The following is a 19933-nucleotide window of genomic DNA, read 5'->3' as shown; positions in this document are numbered from 1 at the left end:
CATCTTGCACGGTTGTAAGCTCTCTTAATGGATCTCCTACTGTAGCCTCTCTCGAGAAACCTATCCGAGAGATCCTGAGCTTGAGATGTAAAATCCTGATCATTAGAGCAGATCCTGCGTAATCGCAGGAACTGCCCTACAGGAATAGAGTCAATCAAGGATTTGGGGTGAGCAGAGGAGGCATGTAGCAACATGTTAGAGGAGGTTTCTTTCCTGAATATTCCTGTCTGGAGTATATTGTCAGAATCTCTCCAGACATTGACATCCAGAAAGCTCACCTTGGTCACATCATGTTGATGTGTGATATGAATATTCATATCATTCGAGTTGATTCCCACCATAAATTTAGATAATTGATTCTCATTCCCCTGCCAGACCATAAATATGTCGTCGATGTACCGCACCCAGAAGAGGATGCGGTCCATCGACTGACATTGGTCAGACAGGGGGAGGTCCCTCTCCCACAGCCCCAGGAACAGGTTGGCATAAGATGGGGCAAAGGAAGCCTCTATTGCTGTCCCCTGGAGCTGTAGGTAGAAGGACCCCATAAAAGTAAAGAAATTGTGGGTCAACGAAAACTCAAGCAACTCGATAACCAAGGAGGCAATCTCCGCAGGTAAGTTGGACATGTTCAGGAAATATCTAGTGGCTGCCAACCCATCTACATGTCTTATGCTAGTATACAGGGACTCAACGTCTCCTGTCACCAGCATATTATCACTCCCAACATGAAGCCCATCCACCCTCTTAAGAAATTCACCCGTATCAAGCAAGAAAGAAGGCAAACTTTCCACCAGGGGTTGCAATTTAGAGTCAATCCACCGATTGACTCTTTCTAAATAATTGCCCGAGCCGGAAATAATTGGACGACCAGGGGGGGCCTCCAGACACTTGTGTATTTTAGGCAATAGATAGAACGTTGCAATAGCAGGCTCCTGTACCAGCATTGCAAGAGCCAATTCCTTAGTAATAACCTTGTTTTGTACTGCTCTATTGAGGATTTTATTTAACTGAGTCACAAATGACACCAGGGGGTTAAACGTCAAACGTTTGTAACATGTCTGATTGTTTAGTTGTCTGAGTGCCTCCTTCTCGTAGAGGGACCTAGGCCATATTACAACGTTACCCCCTTTATCAGCTGGCTTAAACACAACGTCAGGAAGCCCCCTCAGGACGTCCAGTCTCCTGCGCTCATCTCTACTGAGATTATCCCTGCCTAGACCACCAGGGATGTTCATAAAATCCTTAGTAACAACCTGAACAAAGAGGTCAACAGCTACACACGTCGTCGATATAGGAGGGAATTTCTTAGATTTTATTCTAATAGATTGAGGAATCTTACCTCCCTCTCCAGTTTGATGTTCAGTGGAGAGATCTTCAAGATTCTGCAGGGCTAATTGTTCCTCTTCTGTGGGAAAAAGATTTTGCAGACAAGGGTCAAAGAAGTGTCTCTTAAAAATCAGGGATCTAGCAAATAGATGTAGATCCTTGATAGCCACAAATACATTGAAATGGGATTTTGGAGAAAAGCGGATGAAGTTCAGGTCTCCTGAACGTACCAAAAGTAACAATAAGGTAATTAATTTAAGCTCTCATGTCTTAACTGATTCTGATCTCTCATTGTTGAGTAGAGGTCTCACCTTTTCTCCAAAATCCCATCATTGGTTATGAAGTGTTTTCAAGACAATGATTTGTAATTGTACTTCACCATGTTGGTCCTTCAATGTATTTGTATTAATATGCATATTTTTACAATATACTATATGTTTTGTTGTGTCTTGCTATCCGACATGTTTTATGAGGTGATATCTATATACTAATTTCTCCCATTGTAGTACATAAGAGGTCTAAGCATTAATACCTACCTGTATTATTTATTGTAGCATATGCTGTACTGTATGTACAAGTATTACTAGTTTTAGCCCATTTTTCAATTTTTTGTATTGATACGGCTGTTATCCATCTGTGTTAATCTGTGCGTAATGCTCACTGTTTTCCACGGCCACTTCCTTTACGCACAAATTCATTTGATCTGCTTTTGTTTCAGGTGAACAACCGGCGCCTGCTCTGTACGCGCGTGCGCCGCGGTTTCCCTCACGCCGGGCGTTACTTGGCATCTCCTTGATGCCGACGCCGCCCGTTGTCATGGTCACCGGGGCGACATGCGCGTCATCATGAGCGGACACGCCGTTGTTGTTGACGTAGGTAGGGGAGGAGCTTTAGATCTGAGATGGCGGTCATGTTACCGAACTGTTGGTGGAGGTTTTCAGTGAGCGGCGCGCAACTGATGCGTCATCTGATTACAAGCACGTCACTTCGGTTTGACGTTGCGCAGTGTGTGACACGCTAATAATGCAGGTTCATTATAGCAGTATTTCTGCTTTCAACATAGTGTCTTTTATTATACTTCTAAGGAAAGCTTTGTTCCTCTGCTACCTTTTGGAGGTGTTTTTATGGTGGGCTGCTATGACAACGGACGCCATTACTGGGAGGAATCTCTGTATGCATGTTTGATTGGTGAATGATCACATGGCCTTGATTTTTCAATTTGACTGGTCGACTCTATCTTAAATATCCTTCACTTCCCTCTTCCTGTTACCCCTTGAGAAAGGCCATTGCCGAAACGTGCGTTGGGGGGGTTGCATTGGTGTGGACCGCCTTATACTATCCAAACAGGTAATGAGATTTTTTACTGAACATCTTATTATAATGCCTACAATGCTTATATCTATATATATATATCCTGTTTGGCCATATAATTGCTCTCTTTGGAATCGGTACATTATGTTTTTGTAATTATGTCATCTTAGTTATTGTTTTGGTACCTGTATTTCCATTTGGTCTCTGCACCTCTTGCATGCCCCACTTGGTCGCCTGCGTGCTGCCATGGTCAATTTTCTGACTTCACTTCCCTGTCCCATTTTCCTGTTTTTAATATAAAGATTTGTTTATATGTTTCATATATAATTAGTCTCCTTGGATTTGTTTGATCGCCTTTTTTTCTCTGTAATTAAAGTATTTTGCGATTATCCTCGTATACATGTATATCCTAGATTTAATCCTGATATATGTTTCCTTTGTTGTTGAAGGAGTATTATATCTTACTGATGGGATTTTTTTCCTTACTATGCTTATTATCTCTATGCTTTGTCTGATTTCTCTCTGCCATTGCTCGGCTTTGTCTGATTTCTCTCGGCCATCGCTTGGCTTTGTCTGATTTTTCTCTACCTTTGCTTGGATTTGTCTGATTTCTCTCTGCCATCGCTCGGCTTTGTCTGATATCTCTCTGCCATCGCTCGGCTTTGTCTCATTTCTCTCTTCCATCGCTTGTCTTTGATTTTTCTCTGTCATCGCTTGGCTTTGTCTGATTTTTCTCCGCCACCTCTAGACTTTGTCTGCTTTCTCTCTGCCATCTCTTGGCTTTGTCTGATTTCTCTCTGCCATCGCTCAACTTTGTCTGATTTCTCTCTGCCATCTCTTGGCTTTGTCTGATTTCTCTCTGCCATCACTCCACTTTGTCTGATTTCTCTCTGCCATCTCTTGGCTTTGTCTGATTTCTCTCTGCCATTGCTCGGCTTTGTCTGATTTCTCTCGGCCATCGCTCGGCTTTGTCTGATTTTTCTCTACCATTGCTCGGCTTTGTCTGATTTCTCTCAGCCATCGCTCGGCTTTGTCTGATTTTTCTCTGCCATTGCTCGGATTTGTCTGATTTCTCTCTGCCATTGCTCGGCTTTGTCTGATATGTCTCTGCCATCACTCCACTTTGTCTGATTTCTCTCTGCCATCTCTTGGCTTTGTCTGATTTCTCTCTGCCATTGCTTGGCTTTGTCTGATTTCTCTCGGCCATCACTCGGCTTTGTCTGATTTTTCTCTACCATTGCTCGGCTTTGTCTGATTTCTCTCGGCCATCGCTCGGCTTTGTCTGATTTTTCTCTGCCGTTGCTCGGATTTGTCTGATTTCTCTCTGCCATTGCTCGGCTTTGTCTGATATGTCTCTGCCATCGCTCGGCTTTGTCTCATTTCTCTCTTCCATCGCTTGTCTTTGTTTGATTTTTCTCTGTCATCGATTGGCTTTGTCTCATTTCTCCTGCCATCGCTCGTATTTGTCTGATTTTTCTCTGTCATCGCTCGGCTTTGTCTGATTCCTCTCTGCCATTGCTCGGCTTTGTCTGATTTCTCTCGGCCATCGCTCGGCTTTGTCTGATTTTTCTCTGCCATTGCTCGGATTTGTCTGATTTCTCTCTGCCATCGCTCGGCTTTTGTCTCATTTCTCTCTTCCATCGCTCGTCTTTGTCTGATTTTTCTCCGCCACCTCTGCCATCTCTTGGCTTTGTCTCATTTCTCTCTGCCATCGCTTGGCTTTGTCTCATTTCTCTCTGCCATCACTCGTATTTGTCTGATTTTTCTCTGTCATCTCTCAGCTTTGTCTGATTTCTCTGTGCCATTGCTCGGCTTTGTCTGATTTTTCTCTGCCTTTGTTTGGATTTGTCTGATTTCTCTCTGCCATCGCTCGGCTTTGTCTGATATCTCTCTGCCATCGCTCGGCTTTGTCTCATTTCTCTCTTCCATCGCTTGTCTTTGATTTTTCTCTGTCATCCCTTGACTTTGTCTGATTTTTCTCCGCCACCTCTAGACTTTGTCTGTTTTCTCTCTGCCATCTCTTGGCTTTGTCTGATTTCTCTCTGCCATCACTCGGCTTTGTATGATTTCTCTCTGCCATCTCTTGCCTTTTGTCTGATTTCTCTCTGCCATCGCTCAGCTTTGTCTGATTTCTCTCTGCCATCGCTCAGCTTTGTCTGATTTCTCTCTGCCATCTCTTGGCTTTGTCTGATTTCTCTCTGCCATCACTCCACTTTGTCTGATTTCTCTCTGCCATCTCTTGGCTTTGTCTGATTTCTCTCTGCCATTGCTCGGCTTTGTCTGATTTCTCTCGGCCATCGCTCGGCTTTGTCTGATTTTTCTCTACCATTGCTCGGCTTTGTCTGATTTCTCTCAGCCATCGCTCGGCTTTGTCTGATTTTTCTCTGCCATTGCTCGGATTTGTCTGATTTCTCTCTGCCATTGCTCGGCTTTGTCTGATATCTCTCGGCTTTGTCTCATTTCTCTCTTCCATCGATTGTCTTTGTTTGATTTTTCTCTGTCATCGCTTGGCTTTGTCTCATTTCTCTGCCATCGCTCGTATTTGTCTGATTTTTTTCTGTCATCGCTCGGCTTTGTCTGATTTTTCTCTGCCATCTCTTGGCTTTGTCTGATTTCTCTCTGCCATCGCTTGGCTTTGTCTCATTTCTCTCTGCCATCACTCGTATTTGTCTGATTTTTCTCTGTCATCGCTCAGCTTTGTCTGATTTCTCTCGGCCATCACTCGGCTTTGTCTGATTTCTCTCTGCCATCACTCGACTTTGTATGATTTCTCTCTGCCATCTCTTGGTTTTTGTCTGATTTCTCTCTCTAATCGCTCGGCTTTGTCTGATTTCTCTCTGCCATCGCTTCACTTTGTCTGATTTCTCTCAGCCATCTCTTGGCTTTTGTCTGATTTCTCTCTGCCATCGCTCGGCTTTGTCTGATTTCTCTCTGCCATCGCTCGGCTTTGTCTGATTTCTCTCTGCCATCACTCCACTTTGTCTGATTTCTCTCTGCCATCTCTTGGCTTTGTCTGCTTTCTCTCTGCCATCTCTTGGCTTTGTCTGCTTTCTCTCTGCCATCTCTTGGCTTTGTCTGATTTCTCTCTGCCATCACTCCACTTTGTCTGCTTTCTCTCTGCCATCTCTTGGCTTTGTCTGATTTCTCTCTGCCATCACTCCACTTTGTCTGATTTCTCTCTGCCATCTCTTGGCTTTGTCTGATTTCTCTCTGCCATTGCTCGGCTTTGTCTGATTTCTCTCGGCCATCGCTCGGCTTTGTCTGATTTTTCTCTACCATTGCTCGGCTTTGTCTGATTTCTCTCAGCCATCGCTCGGCTTTGTCTGATTTTTCTCTGCCATTGCTCGGATTTGTCTGATTTCTCTCTGCCATTGCTCGGCTTTGTCTGATATCTCTCGGCTTTGTCTCATTTCTCTCTTCCATCGATTGTCTTTGTTTGATTTTTCTCTGTCATCGCTTGGCTTTGTCTCATTTCTCTGCCATCGCTCGTATTTGTCTGATTTTTTTCTGTCATCGCTCGGCTTTGTCTGATTTTTCTCTGCCATCTCTTGGCTTTGTCTGATTTCTCTCTGCCATCGCTTGGCTTTGTCTCATTTCTCTCTGCCATCACTCGTATTTGTCTGATTTTTCTCTGTCATCGCTCAGCTTTGTCTGATTTCTCTCGGCCATCACTCGGCTTTGTCTGATTTCTCTCTGCCATCACTCGACTTTGTATGATTTCTCTCTGCCATCTCTTGGTTTTTGTCTGATTTCTCTCTCTAATCGCTCGGCTTTGTCTGATTTCTCTCTGCCATCGCTTCACTTTGTCTGATTTCTCTCAGCCATCTCTTGGCTTTTGTCTGATTTCTCTCTGCCATCGCTCGGCTTTGTCTGATTTCTCTCTGCCATCGCTCGGCTTTGTCTGATTTCTCTCTGCCATCACTCCACTTTGTCTGATTTCTCTCTGCCATCTCTTGGCTTTGTCTGCTTTCTCTCTGCCATCTCTTGGCTTTGTCTGCTTTCTCTCTGCCATCTCTTGGCTTTGTCTGATTTCTCTCTGCCATCACTCCACTTTGTCTGCTTTCTCTCTGCCATCTCTTGGCTTTGTCTGATTTCTCTCTGCCATCACTCCACTTTGTCTGCTTTCTCTCTGCCATCTCTTGGCTTTGTCTGATTTCTCTCTGCCATCACTCCACTTTGTCTGATTTCTCTCTGCCATCTCTTGGCTTTGTCTGATTTCTCTCTGCCATCACTCCACTTTGTCTGATTTCTCTCTATCTCTTGGCTTTGTCTGATTTCTCTCTGCCATCGCTCGGCTTTGTCTGCCTCCCCCCATTCCTTACTCCGTGTTTTGATCACTTCTGGTTTTTGCTTCTGTGTCTCTGCAGGTCTGAATCATTTGTCTCATCTTGTGCTGGATCAAACTAAAGTCAGCGATGGCGGGATATGTGATTTCCTGCTGAACACGAGCTGCTCCCTCACCCATCTGAGCGTCAATCAGACGGCGATCACTGAGCGCACCCTCATCGTGTTAGTGGAGCGCTGCCCAGATCTTAGGGTGCTGAGCTTGAAGCACACCCAGGTGGGGCCGTGAGGGTGGCCTACAATGGTCCACTCACATTTGTGGGGTACACTGACCCCTTTTTCTATGTGTGTTCTCTGAGTTGCACACTCATCTGTCTCTTTACTTTGTCTCTTAGGTGTCAGACATCTCCTCATTGTCTGGTCTGAAGCAATTGACTACACTCCATTTAGACAGCACTCGTGTGACTGAGCAGTCGCTGCAGACCGTCTCTTCTCTTCCGGCGCTCTCCACACTCACACTATCGGGGGTGCAGTCTCTTAGCTCCAGCCGGGTGTTGGAGCTCCTGTCGGGTGAGTCAGTGAATATCACTCTTTGGTTAGTGAGGTTCGGTGAGGTCTCTGGCTCAGGGTAATCTCTCTCTTGGTCGTGTGTGCACTGTTCTCCCTGGTGTCCTGAGTGGGCTTCTGTCCTGTCACAGGTCTGTCTCTCTTGCGTCTACTGCTTCCCGGGAGACACAGCCTGTCAGACGCCGGACTATCACATCTGTCTCATCACAGCGGTCTCTTAGAATTAGACCTCACAGATCACACCCAGATCACAGATCGAGGCGTGCAGCATATCGCACAGCTCACGAGGTGAGAGCACTCTGTCATCACAGGTCCCCAGCAGAAGGGTGAGAGACTGGAAGGAGAAGCTGCTAGGGGTGAGAAGTGAGGGGGGAACAGACCCTCTCACTTACACATGTGTTATCAGTGGTGGGTGTGGTTAGCGGTGACGGACTCTCACGCTAACATGTGGTGGGTGTGGTTAGCGGTGATGGACTCACGCATACCTTTGTTAGTGGTGGTTGTGGTTAGCGGTGACGGACTCTCACATACACTTGTGTTATCAGTGGTGGGTGTGGTTAGCGGTGACGGACTCTCACGCATACATGTGTTATCAGTGGTGGGTGTGGTTAGCGGTGACGGACTCTCTCACATACACTTGTGTTATCAGTGATGGGTGTGGTTAGCAGTGACGGACTCTCACGTATACATATGTTATCAGTGGTGGGTGTGGTTAGCGGTAACGGACTCTCACGTATACATGTTATCAGTGATGGGTGTGGTTAGCGATGACGGACCCTCTCACGTATACATGTGTTATCAGTGATGGGTGTGGCTAGCGGTGACGGACTTTCTCACGTACACGTGTTATCAGTGATGGGTGTGGTTAGCGGTGACTTACCCTCTCACGTATACATGTGTTATCAGTGGTGGGTGTGGTTAGCGGTGACGGACCCTCTCACGTATACATGTGTTATCAGTGGTGGGTGTGGTTAGCGGTGACGGACCCTCTCACGTATACATGTGTTATCAGTGTTGGGTGTGGTTAGCGATGACGGACCCTCTCACGTATACATGTGTTATCAGTGGTGGGTGTGGTTAGCGGTGACGGACTCTCACGTATACATGTGTTATCAGTGGTGGGTGTGGTTAGCGGTGACGGACTCTCACGTATACATGTGTTATCAGTGTTGGGTGTGGTTAGCGGTGACGGACTCTCTCACGTATATATGTGTTATCAGTGTTGGGTGTGGTTAGCGGTGATGGACTCTCTCACGTATACATGTGTTATCAGTGGTGGGTGTGGTTAGCGGTGACGGACTCTCACGTATACATGTGTTATCAGTGTTGGGTGTGGTTAGCGGTGACGGACTCTCACGTATATATGTGTTATCAGTGTTGGGTGTGGTTAGCGGTGATGGACTCTCTCACGTATACATGTGTTATCAGTGGTGGGTGTGGTTAGCGGTGACGGACTCTCTCACGTATACATGTGTTATCAGTGGTGGGTGTGGTTAGCGGTGATGGACTCTCTCACGTATACATGTGTTATCAGTGGTGGGTGTGGTTAGCGGTGACGGACTCTCTCACGTATACATGTGTTATCAGTGGTGGGTGTGGTTAGCGGTGACGGACTCTCACGTACACTTTTGTTGCTTTTCCAGGTTGCGTGTCCTCTTTCTGTGTAACACGTCTGTGTCGGACTCCGGACTCCTTCACCTGCGGGGGCTGAAGCTTTTGGAGCAGCTGAGTCTGGATCGGACTAAAGTGACCAGCAGAGGGGTGTCTGGGTGCATCCCCCATCTCCTGCACCTCCAGGTTCATTTTGGTGGTCTCCATGAAGCGATCGCCTCCATTGTACAGTAGAGAGTAGTCTGATGTGCAGCATGATGGGGGTTGTAGTTGGGGATGCAGTCTGCACCTCTCCAGTACATTGGGGAATGGGATCGGATGGTGTTGTGCTGCACACGGGCCGCAGCTGGTCATGTTTCCTCACTGATCTGCGGTGTTCTTCCTCATAGGTCCTGGGATTATCGGAGACCATGGTTGGTGACAGTGTCTTGAAGCTCGGAGTCCAGAAGTGCAAAAATCTCTTGAAAGTGAATCTGAGCCGCACTCGCATCACCAACAAGGGTGAGTGTGAGAGGAGGTGGCACTGTCGGGGCAGGGGCCCTGTGCTGTCGGGGCAGGGGCCCTGTGCTGTCGGGGCAGGGGCCCTGTGCTGTCGGGGCAGGGGCCCTGTGCTGTCGGGGCAGGGGCCCTGTGCTGTCGGGGCAAGGGCCCTGTGCTGTCGGGGCAGGGGCTCTGTGCTGTCGGGGCAGGGGCCCTGTGCTGTCGGGGCAGGGGCCCTGTGCTGTCGGGGCAGGGGCCCTGTGCTGTCGGGGCAGGGGCCCTGTGCTGTCGGGGCTGGGGCCCTGTGGTGTCGGGGCTGGGGCCCTGTGCTGTCGGGGCTGGGGCCCTGTGCTGTCGGGGCAGGGGCCCTGTGGTGTCGGGGCAGGGGCCCTGTGCTGGTTCTGGGCTCCTGAGTATAGACAAAGCTTCAGCTTTATGTATGGTATACGCTTTCCAGATATCAGCACTTGCAAGATAAGGATCACATTTTCTCCGTGTGGTGGGTATACCGAGGATATAAAAAGTCTGCACTCCCCTGTTAAACACCAGGTTATTTTCATGATAAATCCTGTGCAGGCAGCTTCTCAGTCATTCCTCCGTGGTTTACAGCCTAGTCTGGAGAGTCTGCCGGCTTACCTGAAAGACTTCGGAGGTCTGTTCTCAGAGAAAGAGGCTGAGATATCACCGCCCATCGTCCTTATGATTGTGCTATAAATCTTTTTCCTAATACCTAAAGCTCACCTGTATAATTTGTGGGGACCGGAGCTGACCGCCATGAAAGAATATGTAAGTGATAGTTTACAGAAGGGTCATATCCGTGCATCCTCCTCCCCTAAAGATGGTGGCCTCCGTCCTTACCCGCTTCCACTTATTCCCCACCTATATAATCAGCTTACGGGGGCAAAATGGTATTCTAAGCTTGACCTTAGAAGGGCATATAATCTGATACGTGTCCGGGAGGGGGATGAGTGGAAAAAGGCGTTTTTAACGTTGGAAGGTTTATTTGAGAACTTCGTCTTGCCTTTTGGGTTATCCAATGCACCTGATGTCTTTCAGAACTTTATGAATGACATTTTCTCGGATATTATTGGAGGTTTCTTGTGGTAGATCTGGATGACGGTCTGATTTTTTCGCCTGATCTGGATTCTCACTACGAGCACGTTTCGATTTGTTTTACAAAAACTCAGCGAAAATTCTGTTTGCCAAATTGGAGAAATGTTCAGGAAATATCGTTCTTGGGGTTCGTTGTGTCATCTGAAGGGTTTAAGATGGACCCTGGGAAGGTGCAGGCGAAAATTGATGGGGTACAACCGCGAAATCTGAAAGCACTGCAATGATTCTTAGGGTTGGCTAATTACTACATGTGAGGAGATGGCCGCTTACTAAAGACCATAGGACGGACGTAGAGCGGAGTCCACAGCTCTGAGAGGCACAGACTTCAGCACGGAGCATCGGGTGCTTCCATATTGTTGTGTTTTAATAGTGATTTTCTTGCTCGTCAGTTCGTCCTCAGGAATCAATGTTTCCATTCACTGACAGTAAGCAGAGGACGGTGAGCAGGTCGGATGTTATGGATACGTAAGGGCCCCGTTACACATAGCGACTCACCGGCGATCCCGACAACGATATGACCTTGTCAGGATCGCTGGTGAGTCGCTACGTGATCGCTGGTGAGCTGCCACACAGGCAGATCTCACCAGCCATCAGCACCAGTGACGACGCTGTGTACCTTAGATACCAGCACGCTGGTGCAGGGAGCTGGTAACCAAGGTAGACATCGGGTTTCTAAGCAGCGCGCGGCACTTAGAAACCTGATGTTTACCTTGGTTACCAGCTCGCTGATCGCTGGTCTCCCGCCTGTCACACGCAGCGATGCATGCTGGCCAGCGGGAGACCAGCGATCAAAAATATTCCTGGCCATTCCAGGACGATCAGTGATAATCGGCAGGGGGGCCGGTCGCTGGTCAGTGTCACAGCGATCTCGCTGGTGACATCGCTGTGTGTGACGGGGGCTTAAGGACAGACTCTATCAATCTCATCTGTATTAACAGCGGCTGTACCAGAAAGGAAAACGGACGGCACTCACCGGTTAAAGTATTCTTTATTCAGATACTTTAAAACAACGGCCTAGGGAAGGTGGGGGCAGGAGTGGAGATGACGACCGCCGCTTGGCGCTGCAGTAGCGCTTCTACTGGTCACACAGGAGAGTGGGACTGGACTCACCCAAACCCCACCCCCGGTGCCTAAACACACGGGCAGCAATTACCCTGAACCATTAAAATGCTTTTGAAAAACAAATGCAAAAAAACAAATACAATAAAAGCGGCTTATTACAAAAATAAAGCCATGTCCAATGTTTCATTGAAACCGGTGGATTCCTGCGCCCGGGTGCGCATAATCCATATGGCCTCGCTTCTTAACAGAAGCTTATGCAGATATCCTCCCTGCGCTGGAAGAGACACCAGGCCAGCAAAAGAAAGCACCTCTGGCTTTCCTCCATGACCTTCCCTGACATGTTTAATCAGACGTGGGACCCCTTACCTGGCCCGATCGAGTTATCGTGCTCTCTGAGCCTCACGTACAGAGGACGAATGGTCGTACCCATATAGAAAGACGGCGACACATAACCACATGGGTCATTTTGCAGGTGATAAAATCCTTGACCGCGTGGGACACTCCTCCAGTACAGGACGCGCTGGACTTACCGTACATCATGGTGATTGCAGAAAGGGCAATGTCCACACTTATAATGGCCACGCGGGACACCCTTCTTAGCCAATCAGTTTGTTGCTTCACCATCCGTTTTTTTTTACTATTATGTCACCCAGAGTGGTACTGCGCCTGTTGGAAATAATGGGGCCTCTTGCTGCCACCTCCACAATATCCTTGTCGCGTTCCTACGAATGGCAGATCGTACGATGCCGTCCATAGGGCCAAATTTAAAACAAAAAACAAATCTTTTGTCAGGTTTATGGGCAGAACCACGATTGTAATCTTCTACCTGGTTAACCCTATCCTTTAGCCGCATTCAAAATGTCGCTAGGGTAACCCCTGTATTGGAGGAGTGTCCCACGCTGTTAAGGATTCTATCACCTGCAAAACGACCCATGTGGTTTATGCGGTTATGTGTCGCCGTCTTTCTATATGGGTAACACCATTCGTCCTCTGTACGTGAGGACCCCACACACCTGGACATGTGCACAGCCCCCTATAGAACAACATTGTGATCCCACCTGGACATGTGCACAGCCCCCTATAGAACAACAGTGTGATCCCACCTGGACATGTGCACAGCCCCCTATAGAACAACAGTGTGATCCAATGTTTTGCCAGATTACACTCATATCGAAAATACAGTCATCTGCACGAGCCCGAACTGGCATTAAACTCATTAATACGGGTGAGGAGTCAGAACTTACAAGATACAAGTGCGTAATTCACCTTGTACCATCCAAAGAAATACATTGTACATGTTCCTTACTGATCCCACACTTATAGAACATTATTGATCTATTTCTTCTCTGTCATATGATACATAAGTGTGGACGATATTTAGGGGGACCCTGATAGCAAGATGCCAGTTAGACCACTCTGGGGGCCAAGCGATAAGGGTTATCATAGGCCGTATTAGGAAATCAAAATACTGAGCCACATGATGAAACTTTGCACTTTTGTTTCCTGGCTCCAGGGATTCCTCCAGTGGCAAACTAAGGCTAGTGACCGATTCGCTCTCATCTGATACCATTTTCTCGAATGTGGAGACGATTGTTTTTTTATTTCTTCATCTTCTCCTTCCAGTCAGTCATCGAAGTGCGATTTTTTTTTTTTTTTTTTTTTTTTTTAAGGACCCATTGACTTGAATGGACAAGTGTGATTTGATTCACAGATTCAAAATGGGCATGCTGAGATGTTTTCCTTGGACAGACTCGATTTGAGAGAAAAAAAAAAAGGACCCCACACACCTGGACATGTGCACAGCCCCCTATAGAACAACAGTGTGATCCCACCTGGACATGTGCACAGCCTCCTATAGAACAATAGTGTGATCCCACCTGGACATGTGCACAACCCCCTATAGAACAACAGTGTGATCCCACCTGGACATGTACACAGCCACCTATAGAACAACAGTGTGATCCCACCTGGACATGTGCACAGCCCCCTATAGAACAACAGTGTGATCCCACCTGGACATGTACACAGCCCCCTATAGAACAACAGTGTGATCCCACCTGGACATGTGCACAGCCCCCTATAGAACAACAGTGTGATCCCACCTGGACATGTGCACAGCCCCCTATAGAACAACAGTGTGATCCAATGTTTTGCCAGATTACACTCATATCGAAAATACATATGTCACAGATCAGAAATGAACGTGTCCCTCACACGTCCAGGTAATTGCTGAACTAGCGGCTGCAAGGAATGGTCCAGTCAGGCCCCTAATTGTTCGGTACCAGAGGTGAGAGGTCTGAATGGGGGGAAGCGAGTCTTGTGTATTTTGGGCAGTGTGTGATAGATGGAACCGCCAGAAACCCCACACTGGGACGATCAGACCCGCTCTGTGCCGAGCCTCGTTCAGAGCTCCCTGTATCGGCTGGTGAGTTGGGTGTGTCAGTCATGGTGGGACGCCGGGTGTGGAGACGTGTCGGGGTTGTTACGTCTTCTCTGAGCGCGATGATTTCTTCTTCCAGACATCTCGGCCTTTATAATATAATGGCTGAATAAAGGTCCGGTTTTCAGAATCCCATCTCCTGTGGTCGCCGGACACAACTCTGCTGGAACATTTGGACGAGGTCTCTTAATTTCTGCCAGAGCGGTATAGGATTGGAAAATGTCACCACAGAAATAATCCGAGGTCACACAGGTGTAAGCCATGGAGGAGCGGGCCGTCGGGATCAATGACACCAGGTCACAGCGCAGCAGACCGAAAAGCATAAAGGGTTAAAGAAGCCCGATGCGATCTCCCCAAGGAACCATAATTAGGGTCCATCAGGGGACCAGGTGTACAAGAGCTGTCCCTACAATGAGCGCACATCTCTAGGACGGGGCACCGCATGTGTGCCACCAGTCATGGGACCGCTGCCCACTAATCCCGCCATGGTCAAGCAGAAGCTGTCATAAGATCACATTGGAGCACAACCCTCCTGCGTCACCGGCAGTGCCGTCATTCAGTCCAGTTCTGGAGTGCACAGACGACGGACACCAATGTGCCTCACTTACTGCGCCTCACTTATTGCGCCTCACTGTGCCTCACTGCGCCTCTCTTATTGCGCTTCACTTACTGCGCCTCACTTATTGCGCCTCTCTTATTGCGCTTCACTTACTGCGCCTCACTTATTGCGCTTCACTTACTGCGCCTCACTTACTGCACCTCACTCACTGCGCCTCACTTACTGCACCTCACTTACTGCGCCTAACTTATTGCGCCTCTTATTGCGCTTCACTTACTGCGCCTCACTTACTGCGCCTCTCTTATTGCGCTTCACTTACTGTGCCTCACTGCGCCTCACTTACTGTGCCTCACTGCACCTCACTTACTGCGCCTCACTTACTGCACCTTACTTATTCTTTTACACTGCTTCCCCATTTCGGTCTAGTTTCTGACACTGTGTAATTTGCACCTTACACCGTTATATGTCCGGATACATAAAGCTATAGCATTCCAGAGGGTGTACTCAATTTCTTCATGGCTGTCTTCCAGTTTAGCTCCCTGCATATAGACTCTGACTTCCCGTTCTTGTCTCTTATCTAGGTCTGCGCTTCCTGAGACATGCGGCCATCGTACAGCTGAGTGTGGACGGTTCGGGGGTCACCCTGCAGGGGGTGTCCGACCTCATGAGCGTCTGTCCCACCCTCACCAGCGTGAGAGCCAACCACCTTCGGCTGATTCCCGCTGAGCAGGTCTCCGAGGAGGAGGAGGAGGACGGGAGCTGATTCCCGCTGAGCAGGACTCCGAGGAGTACGGGAGCCGAGCGCCAACCTGTGGCTGATTCCCGCTGAGCAGGTCTCCGAGGAGGACGGGAGCTGAGCGCCGCGGCTCCGCGCAGATGAGGCCATTCTCTCAGGTGTGAAGCAATATCAGGGAGGTGCCCTGCAGAGCAGACATTTTACTTTTCATGGCAGAGGATTTATTTTCTTGCTCCATTTACAGTGTCTACAATTAAACAGTCTTTATAAATGTGTCTGGTTATTAGTTCTGTCCTATGTGGGGACTACTCTTCATTCCATGTCGCGTTGTAGACAGCACTGTGGTTCGAGGTCCGGGACCAAGTGTGGATGAGAAAAGTGAGGTCCAGATGTGGCCTGTGACACTTCTATCTGAGGTCGGGGTCCTAGGTGGGTCCAGCTAGAAGGTTATCACCTAATATCACCTGAATGCTGCCTATCCTTACCGCACTTTTATCCGCCATAAAAAGCAGAGAGGTCCCAGGCGTCATTGTGTCTCCATGAAATATAATGTCTAGACACTGAGCCCAAGGATGATGACAGGTCTGGTCACACAGGTTACAGGTGAGCAGTGGTGATGACAGGTCTGGTCAGAGGGTTACAGGTGAGCAGAGGTGATGACAGGTCTGGTCAGAGAGGTTACAGGTGAGCAGTGGTGATGACAGGTCTGGTCAGAGGGTTACAGGTGAGCAGAGGTGATGACAGGTCTGGTCAGAGGGGTTACAGGTGAGCAGTGGTGACAGGTCTGTTCAGAGGGGTTACAGGTGAGCAGAGGTGATGACAGGTCTGGTCAGAGGGGTTACAGGTGAGCAGTCATGATGACAGGTCTGGTCAGAGGGTTACAGGTGAGCAGAGGTGATGACAGGTCTGGTCAGAGGGGTTACAGGTGAGCAGTGGTGATGACAGGTCTGGTCACACGGGTTACAGGTGAGCAGTGGTGATGACAGGTCTGGTCAGAGGGTTACAGGTGAGCAGAGGTGATGACAGGTCTGGTCAGAGGGGTTACAGGTGAGCAGAGGTGATGACAGGTCTGGTCAGAGGGGTTACAGGTGAGCAGTGGTGATGACAGGTCTGGTCACACGGGTTACAGGTGAGCAGTGGTGACAGGTCTGGTCAGAGGGTTACAGGTGAGCAGTGGTGATGACAGGTCTGGTCAGAGGGTTACAGGTGAGCAGAGGTGATGACAGGTCTGGTCAGAGGGGTTACAGGTGAGCAGAGGTGATGACAGGTCTGGTCAGAGGGGTTACAGGTGAGCAGTGGTGATGACAGGTCTGGTCACACAGGTTACAGGTGAGCAGTGGTGATGACAGGTCTGGTCAGAGGGTTACAGGTGAGCAGTGGTGATGACAGGTCTGGTCAGAGGGTTACAGGTGAGCAGAGGTGATGACAGGTCTGGTCAGAGGGGATACAGGTGAGCAGAGGTGATGACAGGTCATGGGGAGAGGTTGCAGTTGAGCAGTGGTGATGACAGGTCTGGTCAGAGGGTTACAGGTGAGCAGTGGTGATGACAGGTCTAGTCAGGTTACAGGTGAGCAGTGGTGATGACAGGTCTGGTCAGAGGGGTTACAGGTGAGCAGAGGTGATGACAGGTCTTGTCAGAGGTTACAGGTGAGCAGTGGTGATGACAGGTCTGGTCAGAGGGTTACAGGTGAGCAGTCGTGATGACAGGTCTGGTCAGAGGGGTTACAGGTGAGCAGTGGTGATGACAGGTCTGGTCAGAGGGTTACAGGTGAGCAGTCGTGATGACAGGTCTGGTCAGAGGGTTACAGGTGAGCAGAGGTGATGACAGGTCTGGTCAGAGGGGTTACAGGTGAGCCGTGGTGATGACAGGTCTGGTCACACGGGTTACAGGTGAGCAGTGGTGATGACAGGTCTGGTCAGAGGGTTACAGGTGAGCAGTCGTGATGACAGGTCTGGTCAGAGGGTTACAGGTGAGCAGAGGTGATGACAGGTCTGGTCAGAGGGGTTACAGGTGAGCCGTGGTGATGACAGGTCTGGTCACACGGGTTACAGGTGAGCAGTGGTGATGACAGGTCTGGTCAGAGGGTTACAGGTGAGCAGAGGTGATGACAGGTCTGGTCAGAGGGGTTACAGGTGAGCAGAGGTGATGACAGGTCTGGTCAGAGGGGTTACAGGTGAGCAGTCGTGATGACAGGTCTGGTCAGAGGGTTACAGGTGAGCAGAGGTGATGACAGGTCTGGTCAGAGGGGTAACAGGTGAGCAGAGGTGATGACAGGTCTGGTCACACGGGTTACAGGTGAGCAGTGGTGATGACAGGTCTGGTCACACGGGTTACAGGTGAGCAGTGGTGATGACAGGTCTGGTCACACGGGTTACAGGTGAGCAGTGGTGATGACAGGTCTGGTCAGGGTTACAGGTGAGCAGAGGTGATGACAGGTCTGGTCAGAGGGGTTACAGGTGAGCCGTGGTGATGACAGGTCTGGTCACACGGGTTACAGGTGAGCAGTGGTGATGACAGGTCTGGTCAGAGGGTTACAGGTGAGCAGTCGTGATGACAGGTCTGGTCAGAGGGTTACAGGTGAGCAGAGGTGATGACAGGTCTGGTCAGAGGGGTTACAGGTGAGCAGTCGTGATGACAGGTCTGGTCAGAGGGTTACAGGTGAGCAGAGGTGATGACAGGTCTGGTCAGAGGGGTTACAGGTGAGCCGTGGTGATGACAGGTCTGGTCACACGGGTTACAGGTGAGCAGTGGTGATGACAGGTCTGGTCAGAGGGTGACAGGTCTGGTCAGAGGGGTTACAGGTGAGCAGAGGTGATGACAGGTCTGGTCAGAGGGGTTACAGGTGAGCAGTGGTGATGACAGGTCTGGTCAGAGGGTTACAGGTGAGCAGAGGTGATGACAGGTCTGGTCAGAGGGGTTACAGGTGAGCAGAGGTGATGACAGGTCTGGTCACACGGGTTACAGGTGAGCAGTGGTGATGACAGGTCTGGTTACACGGGTTACAGGTGAGCAGTGGTGATGACAGGTCTGGTCACACGGGTTACAGGTGAGCAGTGGTGATAGGTCTGGTCAGAGGGTTACAGGTGAGCAGTGGTGATGACAGGTCTGGTCAGAGGGTTACAGGTGAGCAGAGGTGATGACAGATCTGGTCAGAGGGGTTACAGGTGAGCAGAGGTGATGACAGGTCTGGTCATGGGTTACAGGTGAGCAGTGGTGATGACCGGTCTGGTCAGAGGGTTACAGGTGAGCAGTGGTGATGACAGGTCTGGTCAGAGGGTTACAGGTGAGCAGAGGTGATGACAGGTCTGGTCAGAGGGGATACAGGTGAGCAGAGGTGATGACAGGTCATGGGGAGAGGTTGCAGTTGAGCAGTCGTGATGACAGGTCTGGTCAGAGGGTTACAGGTGAGCAGAGGTGATGGCAGGTCTGGTCAGAGGGGTTACAGGTGAGCAGTGGTGATGACAGGTCTAGTCAGGTTACAGGTGAGCAGTGGTGATGACAGGTCTGAGCAGAGGTGATGACAGGTCTGGTCAGAGGGGTTACAGGTGAGCAGAGGTGATAGGTCTTGTCAGAGGGGTTACAGGTGAGCAGTGGTGATGACAGGTCTGGTCAGAGGGTTACAGGTGAGCAGAGGTGATGACAGGTCTGGTCAGACGGGTTACAGGTGAGCAAAGATGACAGGTCTGGTCAGGGGGTTACAGGGAAGCAGGTGATGACAGGTCTGGTCAAAGGGGCTACAGGTGAGCAGAGGTGATGACAGGTCTGGTCAGAGGGGTTACAGGTGAGCAAAGGTGATGACAGGTCTGGAAGATATATTTCTCCCAGCAGGTTAATATTTGGCCTGAATTTTCCCTAAGGTTGAGGACCTGCAGTGATGTCACTATTACGTGATCAGCCCATGTGATCGGTACCTCACCTGTGGGTGTGGTTATGGGCGATATAATGAGACTGTGGTGTGGTCACATGGTCTGTGTTGGAAGGTCCTGCAAGTGGACAGACTTAATGAATAGCACGTGGTGAGACCGTGTACCTGCAGAGCCTGTGACGACTACTGTGTTGGGGAAGCTACCGTCCTCCTAAGAGTCTGAACTGTCGGGTGGGACGTTGCACAGCAAGTCACAGGACAGTGATCCCTGGAAGCCAGGACTGACAGCGTGTGGAGCGGAGCTCCTGGAAGGTAACTGTCACCGCCTGTCACGTCGCTCTCACCTGGAGGCGTGGCCTTGGGCCCAACGTTACATCTTCCGATGCCGCGGCAGCTCCAGGGGTCCCGTCGGGTGCGCACGCGCACTTCTCGTACTTAGCTCCATGTCAGGGGACCGCCATCAGGATTACTGAGGGAACGATACTGGGAGGCCAGTGAAAGGAAAGACTTGACTGAAGTTGTCAGGGAAATGGGGCGGGGCCAGCTTAAAGAGCAGGGGGCGCGCTGAAGTGGCA

General features: G+C 49.5%; 1 protein-coding gene across 6 annotated transcripts in view; it reads left to right on the top strand.

Moving 5' to 3' along the window:
- LOC141054860 (uncharacterized) overlaps positions 1-15763 on the top strand; it is a 75342-nt gene extending 59579 nt beyond the window's left edge. For 5 of the 6 annotated variants that reach the window (XM_073551736.1, XM_073551741.1, XM_073551737.1 and 2 more), the window contains 6 exons: positions 7008-7201; positions 7320-7494; positions 7623-7779; positions 9135-9288; positions 9492-9603; positions 15338-15763. In XM_073551736.1, the coding sequence (XP_073407837.1) occupies positions 7008-7201; positions 7320-7494; positions 7623-7779; positions 9135-9288; positions 9492-9603; positions 15338-15519 (974 nt within the window). In that variant the 3' untranslated portion in view covers positions 15520-15763. Of the gene's footprint in view, positions 1-7007; positions 7202-7319; positions 7495-7622; positions 7780-9134; positions 9289-9491; positions 9604-14276 lie in introns of all 6 variants that reach the window. The other variant, XM_073551740.1, reaches the window with a different exon arrangement.
- Positions 15764-19933: the final 4170 nt, after the last annotated feature.

This window comes from Dendrobates tinctorius, unplaced genomic scaffold (assembly GCF_039654945.1).
Source record: "Dendrobates tinctorius isolate UK_male_01 unplaced genomic scaffold, ASM3965494v1 ptg000179l, whole genome shotgun sequence".
NCBI classification, from domain to species: Eukaryota; Metazoa; Chordata; class Amphibia; order Anura; family Dendrobatidae; genus Dendrobates; species Dendrobates tinctorius.
Note: the sequence above shows the minus strand (reverse complement) of the source record. Positions and strands in the feature narration are given on the sequence as shown.